The sequence below is a fragment of the Pararge aegeria genome, chromosome 17 (genome assembly GCF_905163445.1).
Source record: "Pararge aegeria chromosome 17, ilParAegt1.1, whole genome shotgun sequence".
Classification (NCBI taxonomy): domain Eukaryota; kingdom Metazoa; phylum Arthropoda; class Insecta; order Lepidoptera; family Nymphalidae; genus Pararge; species Pararge aegeria.
This window is the reverse complement of record NC_053196.1, coordinates 10,842,662-10,852,495: the sequence shown is the minus strand read 5'-3', so window position 1 is coordinate 10,852,495 and position 9,834 is coordinate 10,842,662. Positions and strand designations below refer to the sequence as shown.

Here is a 9,834-nt window from a genome sequence, read left to right as displayed (position 1 = left end):
TAAATCAAAGCATGCGCAGGGCTAGCCAACTGTTAACCCGCCTTTTTAGTTTCTACGTAGTATTAAGTATTTTATTTAACGGTAATAGAATTAACTCCAATAATAACTCCCAAAAAAAAAAACTATATTTTATTTCATAATCATTTATTATTTTCTTAACCAGTATATTTATTCCAATCGTTTTCCTATTTTTTTTTTTTTAAATCATTGTATCTAAGAGATTCCGCAGTCAATCGCAGTAGTCTGTTAGAAATGACTTTTTAAAAATATTGCCTACTACTTAAAAAACTAAAATGCAATTTCCACTTACAATATTTAATTCATTCAATAAACGTCGCAAAAATGATATTTTATATACAGGACTAAGACGGTTTATAAAATTAAAATTGATATTTCGCTAATTATACTTATCCTTTCGAATGAGCCCCTAACTGTTAAAGTACTGAAATAAGTTAAACACTAATTTGGGCATAAAAGAATACAGTAAAATAAGAACGTATCTCTTGGAGCTCATTCTAAAGGACTTTTATGTCAATAGTACATCGAGCTTGGTGTATTTTATGTTAATATTAATGAATCTATCTCTTACACAACAAAAAAAAATCCACTCTGCTCATACTCTACACTCTCTCTCTACTTTCATTCGTCGCTCGTTGCCATTCATTTCACATACATCATACACGCTCATACATTTCGCATTTGGCAGTATATTATAGTTACTTCACACACATTGACATGAAACATCTTATAATTAACAAAATAATAAACTATTTTGTTTACATTCAAAGTAAATTCAACTCGTGTTTACAATAGCTAGAGATTAAATGTGAATATCGACGGTATACAATAGTGAGTTTTCACGCAGGTTTGTCTACATGCCGTAGCCTACATACAAATAAAAAACTTAGGTTTTGAAATGGAAGTACTTATTTTACACATTTTCAATATAACTAATTTGCGTTAAAATGGCTGACGTATTTCATTAATGGTGCTTTGGAGATAATATTCTCAAAAACTTATTGCATTACACCTAATAGTCTAACGTCACAAAAGAAGACAAATATAGATTAATACGAAATGAGGGATTTTGAAGACTCCAAAAATTAGGAACATAGCTCCAGTTTTGTATGTTTAAACTAGATTTCTAGCAAATAGACAAAAAAAGAAATGAATCTTATTGAATAAATTTGGTTTGATCGAACCGAATAGTTTTTACTTTGTTTTGTCTGTTTGGTGGAAATCTAGCCTTTTCGTACACTTTTGACATTGTTCTAGCCGACACTAAGGATGGAAATAACCGATAAAGATGCGCCACACTTGTGCGCTTCCATCTAATCACCGTCTACACTAATGTAGTGTTGATTTTCTTTAGCAAGGTAAATTTGTACAAGTGTGGTAACATAAGCATTTAAAAGCGTGTCCTCCACTGCAACTGTTCTACTTCCAATGGAATGAGCTCTGTTCAGCCTAGAAACGACAAAGCTTATTCAGTTCAACTACTACAAAAATGCTCATCTTCCGATAGGGATGGAAATTATTGTGTACGATACGCTATGGAAGCAAACACTAATATTCTGACATTGACTTAAAACTCGCATATTTGATTGTGAGCACTAGTTCCAAGTCAAGCCCTAAACGTTTCAACTAAAGCAGAGTAAAGGCAGAGTTTAGACGTTCTGATTATTGATGGATGACGTGATATCAAATCATCCATCAATAAACGTTTGTGTATTCCGGCCTCCCTATTCAGTAACTTTTCTGATAGTTGCTATCTGGTAGCAACCTAATAACTCCATTCAAATTTGCGCTGAGTGTACAACTGTCGCTGTCATATGCATTTCGACAACCAGTTGACAACCTGTTGGAAAAGTTGCTGAATCGGAAAGTGGAAGTCTCTGCGCTGTCAAAACGCAGCCTAAAGCACCGCACACGGTTATTTGAAATAAAAATTTCGATAGCAATAAAGAAAAAAAATAATGCATGTCGTCATAGATAGTTATATACACATCACTCAATCACACGTTTTTACATTAGGAATTAAAATCCTAAACTAAAAAATAAACCAGTCACTTAATGAGCTATAAAATAGTATGTAAGATTGCCAACGTTACACTGGCCTAGACGCGAGCGGCGTCGCTCGTGAGAACAATCGCATTCTAACATTAGATAGCGATATCGCGGATGATCGTGAGGAGGGATGTTATGGAGCTGAATACCCGAACTATCGGATATCCGAAATAAAAATACATTCGTAACCTTAACTGAATCTGATAGAAGTTTCGAATAATTTCGGATCGGAATAGGGTCATAACTCAATTTGACAGATTTAAGTATTCCTATTCTTTAGCCACATAAGCAGTGGCGTGCACTTGATACATGCACAAAAGCACTGCATACCCAAAATATTTTATTTAACTCGTATTCGAGGGAATTCTTCCCATTTTATGCCATCTAGCTGCTTTATGCATACCCTGGTCGTAAACCCTGTGCACGCCACTGCACATAAGGTAGTGCTTCATTCTTGTTAAAATTAACAATTTCTTAAAAATCTAATATCCGTAACTGAAACCAACCGAAACTAACGATTAATCCAAAATAATTTTATACCCGTAAATTAAAATTAAAACCGGTATAATATTATTCATATATTCATATATCCATATTCAGATCCGAAAAATCATATCCACAACATCCCTGCTCGTGAATTATGTATAAATTGCTGTTGATCATAATAAAATATTTCTTAACAAGTTAAATACGATGTTCTGCAGTGACTAGGTTCTATTCAATGCAGATATTCATATTCGATAAGAGATCATATGGCTTTCAAAACGTACGGCTCACATACGGATCGTTGATAACACAAATTTTGGTCATGATTTCCTGCCACATTTAACTTATAAATATTATCATATATAAACGTCCACAATCTGATAATATCGGTAACGGAATAGTACCATTATAATAATCGCCCACAACTAGAAAGCGTCTCGTGATTATCAAAGTAAAACCCATCCGCAATGATTGAATGAACTCTACAAAATTCTTATGTTATGATTTCGACACGAATGTAACAATATTTTCACATACAAAAATGCTGGTGTTTCCTTTAAAATATAAATATCACAGATAGTGCAAAAATAAAATCATAATGTTCACATCGGAATAATACGTTATGTGTAAAATGAGAACATCTAAACACGGTACATTAATGGAACTATAACGCATTTTTTTTTTTACATACACAGCATTGGAATTATCATAGTCTTGTAATTGTTTTGGAAGTTTCACATGCTACAACTAGGTTTTGGAAGCAAGTTTTCATTTGATTGCTTTGTACGCTTAACACTAAATGGACAAGGAATTCCCCGAACAGTAAGAATTGGTAGAAGATACGAGATGCAGTAATAGTTACAAGTTGAAAGATAGAAATGTCTGCTAATCCTAATTCCGCCCTTGGCATAGTGCGTCAGTAAAACTACCTAATACTGAAAAGTAAGGTTAAGAGTTAAGGGGACCTTACGTTTTATTTGAAGTGTTTTTGACATAACGTTCATGCAACAAACATCCAAAATAAGCCACTTAATATTTAAGATGACCTTAACAATTAATTGACATTTCAGTATTCGGCCACTCACTCACTCACTGCGTCTCACAACTCATCTTTTGTCGTGTGCAGAGGCGCTAAAGTTATTTTGAACAGTGTAGTTATTTAGTAGTTAGTGTATTTTATTTATTGCCAATTATTAGATTAATATTAGATTTACACGTAATTATTGCAAATTTTTACTTCCGAATCTGACTTTCGGAATATCCTACTTTGACCTTGAAAATAAGTTTATTTCGCTTGGAGATTCTAGTTTTCTCAATAGTAGAAGCTTTCAACTAAAATTTGTAGCGAGGTTCAATTAATAATGTACTAGTTATACAGACGAACACAAAATCCAGCAGAAAATCCTGTATCCGGATTTCCTTTACACACCTATTTATTCCATAGTGTTTAAAAAAGTTAAATATAATTTCTAATTCATATTTTCTTGCTTGAAATTAAACACTTCAGTCACTTTTACTGCGGATTCGTGAGACATGTTGACATTGGATTTAACACTAGAATATAATCAAAAGTAAGTTACCGATTCACATCGAGAATCGAGAACTTATTTTCGGGGACACTATAGTATATCTGGTAAATTATTGATTGTATACCACGTGTTTTAAATCGGTGGTAAAGTTTTTGGGAAAAAGTCTGCATCGATTGAAGCGTTACTAACATAATAAGAAGACATAAGGGGCGTGTTCGAGGTAATGACATCATAAGTTTCATAGACCGCATTCGTCAGAGCGTCTGAACGTTTCGCTTCTCCACACAATCCACATTGAGGATATTCGTATCATAGTCCGCGTCGGCGTTAGGACGCCTGTTTCTAGACGGGGAAATGTCCAAACAATCCACATCGAGGGGTTTTGTGGCACAGTCCGCGGTGGACGCTTGTGTTGGACGCTCGTTGGCAGCTGGGTGTGGACTGTTGGGAGTAGTATCGCGGGTTGGTTGCGTGGGGCGCGGGTGAGGGGCGGCTAGGGCGCGCGGTACAGTAGGTAGGCGGTGAGCGCGGGCGGCAGCGACAGACGCGACGCGGCGGCGCGGAGTCGCGCGCGACCGACGCGCTGTCGAATCACGCGTCTGCACAGCTCCATTAGCGGTAGGGGCTCGGCTGTAAGAATACAATAGTTTAATTGACTATGGCATTTCTATTGAATATACTCAGTGATTTTTTTCTTTCACTGTTGTCCGACGAAAAATATGTACCGTTTAGTATATACAGCACAATCAGTGGCGTGCAATTGTGAATGCAGATGATATAAAATGAAGAAAATCTCCAGTATGAGCTATAAATACTTGAGGGTAGGCTTTTTGTAACTTTGACAATGATTATCCTTAAGTTTTTTATAACTCGTACTGGAGATTTTCTTCATTTTATATCGTCTGCATACCCTGTGCGTACCCTCTATGCACGCCACTGGGCACAATCAATCACACCCAATGGTAGTGTTGTACGTACTTGGAACTTATTGGTCGATGATTTGAAATCTGAATACACCTTTTTATTTGGCTAAAAAAGTGTATTATGTTTGTCCTTAAATTCCTACGGGAATGGCATCTAATGACCTAGCGAACGGGTTTCTTTAGTTACTCGCAATGGAGGATTTTCCATTTTATACCACCCGAATGCTGATTGTTGACTCTGCGCAAGCTTCTGTTTTGGGGTCGACTACCTACTTTCCCCATGAATTAAGGCCTTAACATTTCGCAGTGATATCTAAGGCAGAGAGCCATGATTCAAAAAGCCCATTTAGATAATTGCTAAGCTTTGAACTTAAGCTGCAGTGTTTATAAAATCTACGATCAAATTCAACGATGTCAAAGAACGGGGCTCCGTTGATATTTAGTGATAGAGATTTAAACTCGGGCAATAACTGGTGCTTAGTGTTAGTATGGGTGGGTTACTCACGGTCGAGCCCGCCGATGTACTTCATGGTGATCTCGGCGTGGCCCCACACGGCCGACACGACGGGGTACAGCGTCTTGCCGCGCAGGCCGCGTGCCGCCACGCCCAGGTAGCGGCCGTCCGCGCAGAAGGCCAGCGTGCCCTCGTCCATGTCTAGCACCACCAGTAGCCGGTCGGGCACCAAGAACTGCTCGTCCGGCCGCAACAGAGCGGGGTACGTGGCGCCGCTACTGCCCGTACCCTTCGCGTTGTGGTACACCTGAAGGAAAACGACGGACCTTAAGATTTTACCCATTTTTATTCATCTATGACGGACACACACAGGTTTACAGAAATGAAGATTAGGTTAAAAATGGTAGGCGTACTTTTTGGCAACCACAGCTTGCTATTGCTGTGTATCGGTAACGTAAGTAGGGTAGCGATGAGGGTATATAACGGGAAACGGGCAGCAGCGACTTCTGCGCTACTACCAACATTACTGCGATCACCAATCCGTCTGCCTAGCTTGGTGATTACGGGCAAACCCTCGCATTGGAAGAGGTCTTAGTCCAGCAATGTACCATTATAGGTTGTGGATTCAGGACAACATGTCTATTTTAGTTTTAAAGAACCCCCTGACGTCAGCCCTCCATTACAATGTTTTTGTTAATTAAATAACCGCTAAATTTCGGTAAAAGTAACAATCTGAGCATCCGTAAGAAATAATTCCGGAAACTTTTGGAGAAGTTCCTGTTACCACCAGACCCAGTGTAAAATTGTCATCCAACATCTTGTATCCTAGAGAATCCCGTAAATTAATACTGAGTAGCGGGTATGAATCAGCTGTTGTGATATATGTTTGTATTGTTAACTATAATAAACAGGTATACATTTACATAGTATCCATTGATGAATTGTGACAAATGCTCCCATGTACGGCACTCAGATACTGTATTAGGTTTATCAACGTCAACGATCTGCAGCAATGTAAATGCAAATGAATGGACAAATACGATTTTATGTGACAATGCCGCGCACATTTACCCATATTCACGTGCCACAGTGCCTTGATGCCGTCAGTAGGACATCTGCAAGCTGCCAATCGTAGTTTTCGAGTGTTGAAACAGTGAATAAAAGCAGGTGCTACTTTGCGGAATACAATGAACATGCTTAATTTGTTATAATCTACTTCACTGTAGTAGAATTTGATATTCTCGAAGTGTAGGTTAAACCTAGCAGTTAAATTTAATATAATATATAATATAATTTTATATGCATCATTCTCTTAAAAATTGTCTCATTGTAATGTAGAACTTTGAAAAGTACGCCGAATTTGCAAAGTTTCCTACTAGATGGCGCTAACAGTAGCTGATTAAAAATCTATAAAAATTTCAGCATTGGCGGTATAAGAACCGTATCTAAAATTTCCAAAGCATTCAGGCTGCGAATGTCGGAATGCGGGTACAAATGTTAGGTTTTGACAATTAGTCAAGTAAAACAAATTTACTAGGTTAACATCGCCATTGTTACGTTTGTTAAATTGACTGGGGGCTCAGCGGATTGACTTCCAAAGAAAGAATATAGCACCTGGTGTCGCTAAAGAGTAAATTGTTAAATAACTGCATTCATTTTACTTGAAATCTAGCGCTTGGTTTGCTAGTGTATGTGCCCGTTACAACTTACTGCCTAGGTAGGACTCACATACCTTATTTCTCCCGAGATCCCATCCCCAACTTTGGTCGGTAGCGCCCACGAGGCTCTGGTAGCCGACGGAGTGGAGCGGCGCGTGCGCAGTCGCCACGCCGACAACCGCGTGCGTGCCGCGCTGCCTCGCCGGCCACACTACCTCCCAGCAGTGCAGGCCGCGGGAGTAGCCCACCCGGCCGCGGATACAGTCTGTGCTTTGTGCCACCGGGTGCCGGTGGAATGTTAACGCGTCCTCTTCCTTTACGAATATGTTTAACGATCTGTAAAGAGGAAACAAATATGCTTGAACTTTTTTATTCTATTCGTCAAATCAATAATCACAACCCTTTCGGAGGAATTTCTCTGATTCAAGCAGTTGTTGTATTCACAATTTGATAAGGATGATCATCAATTAATATAAAATTACGAATTACGAAAACATAATAAATATCAACCTTTTTGACGTTATTTGCGTGCAAAAGAATAAAATGAAAAAATACTTTCTAACTATCCTTACGCGTAAAATTCATTTTGTGTCGAAAAAGGTTATCTGCCTTATGCTATCCGATTACATTTACAATGGGACACGCTGGGACAGTACTAATATAACATAACATTTAAAATTATGCAAGATGACGTCTGGGTTGTTTTTAAATGGACCTAATTACGGAGACCTATTGACCCGCACTTTTATCAGCAAGGCAACCTTGTTCCGTCAAATACGTAGTCTATGAGCCGATTTGCTACAAAAATGGCGAACAACAAGGACGCATGCGAGAAGGTTAACAAGCCATAGGATTGCTTTTACAACAAGTTTTTGTCAATATAGGCACGGCATTAAGGATTCGTATAAATCCGGGGCTTTGAAAGTTTGTGATACAAAAGCGGACTGTTAAAAGAACTCGATCACTATTTATTTTTGATATACTTATGAAATATGTTTGTTTGGTTGTCCTACTTTTACGCAGCAGCAGAAAAGGATGGTTGTTTGTTTGCATAGACATTAAGGGCTCAAAAAAAAGCATGGTTCCCAGAGCAACTTCAAATACCTGTGATTGGTGCGTTAAAACTAAAGATGCCAAGTTTGCAACAAACTAGAGATGAACTATACATACCTACGACAATACCGAATACTGTATAAAGATGCAGAATAAACGCACATATTAGGAAAAAAAGAGTGTCAAATTGTGCGTTAAATTTTACGAATCTTTACTTTAATCACGTATAATTAAAATTCTCTCGAAAACGTAAAATTAATATCTAAATCGTAAGTGACAATGAAATATTTTTAGGTTCTGTTGATAGCAAGTCATTCCGTTTTTGCATCAGCTATGGTCGGCTTTAGGAAATAGTTTCTCGTATTAAAGGGAAACGATGGACAAATTTAAGAAACATCTGTCAGCAGGGCGAGAAAACAGCGACATTTTTTAGTAACTAACGAATTATTTCTTAAACAAATAAACCATCAACTCACAAATTTAACAAATTGGCCCGCAGTGTCGATATCTCACGAACCGCAATGACATAGGTCACCCGCGCAATATTTTGCCGGCGAACATTCGTATTAGGCAAAATCACTATTCGTGGCATCTACATATGAAAGATGGGTGCAAATAACCTACTCTCTCCTATATTACTACAGAATAGACATAGATATAGTATATTATCAATAGCAGTCCTAACCTAACCTATACCTAACCTTCAGTTCTAACCTTACCTTCAGGACTAAGGGCCTCTTACAACAGAAGGGTTTGTCAATATTGACCACGTTGCGCTGGGCAGACGGATTGGTGATCGCAGTTAATGGTAATAGATGCAAAGAGGATACTGCTGCCCGATCTCCGTTATATTTTCTGAGACACTTCGTATGACACTGAACTGCATTCTGATTTGCCGTCATCGCGAGGCAAATGGTAATAGTATCTACTTTTTATATATGATTACATTTGAAAGTTTGTCATCTGACTCTATGATTTTACGTAATGCTTACATCAACGATCGTCTTAGTTTGGAGTTTGGACTTATTTTTCAATTAATAAAAACGAATCGGTGTCAGCAACAGTATTGGAAAAGTCATACGCAAAAAAGGTAATCCAAATTCAAATTAGTTCAGTCTTCGTTACGTGAATCACTAAAACGTTCACTTTTTTCCATGTCTCACAGACGCTATAGGTAGAAACTATTTCTTTTTCTGAGGGAAGGAAGCGTCGTAATCCGCAATTTATTTCGTGTTGTTTATCACGTTATTTTTTAGCCTGATATAGTTGTTCTTCTTATCCAAGGCTCTAAACGAATACTAATCGACAAATACGAACCTACGTTAATCCAAATTGATTAGTAGGTGCTAGGTAGGTATACCGAAATATATAAAGAACTTCTTTGAAATAAAGTGAAAAACCTAAAGATATTTTAGCTGTTCTGTACAGACATCAAAGATAAAAAAAAAATACAAAGATAGCTGCAAAGCGGATAACTGCAACAATTATTAAATTACCTTTATTACTATAATAAAAGCGAAAAACAATAGGCGATTGCTAGGAATAGCTCAGCAGTCATATGTTACTAAAAAAGATATTTTCCTTGACTGCTAAAAAAAGAAAATTTTAAATTAGATTATGTAATAAAAAAAACGCACATAACGTCGCGAAAGAAAGGCCGAAGC

At 37.6% G+C, this 9,834-nt stretch overlaps 1 protein-coding gene across 4 annotated transcripts in view; it reads right to left on the bottom strand.

Annotated features, from left to right (window-relative positions):
- Window positions 1-413: 413 nt before the first annotated feature.
- Window positions 414-9,834, bottom strand: part of LOC120631101 (protein gustavus) — a 123,576-nt gene continuing 114,155 nt past the window's right edge. For all 4 annotated transcript variants that reach the window (XM_039900540.1, XM_039900538.1, XM_039900541.1 and 1 more), the window contains exons 3-5: window positions 7,192-7,453; window positions 5,511-5,766; window positions 414-4,712 (exon numbers count right to left, since the gene is read on the bottom strand). In XM_039900540.1, the coding sequence (XP_039756474.1) occupies window positions 4,576-4,712; window positions 5,511-5,766; window positions 7,192-7,453 (655 nt within the window). In that variant the 3' untranslated portion in view covers window positions 414-4,575. The remainder of the gene's footprint in view (window positions 4,713-5,510; window positions 5,767-7,191; window positions 7,454-9,834) is intronic.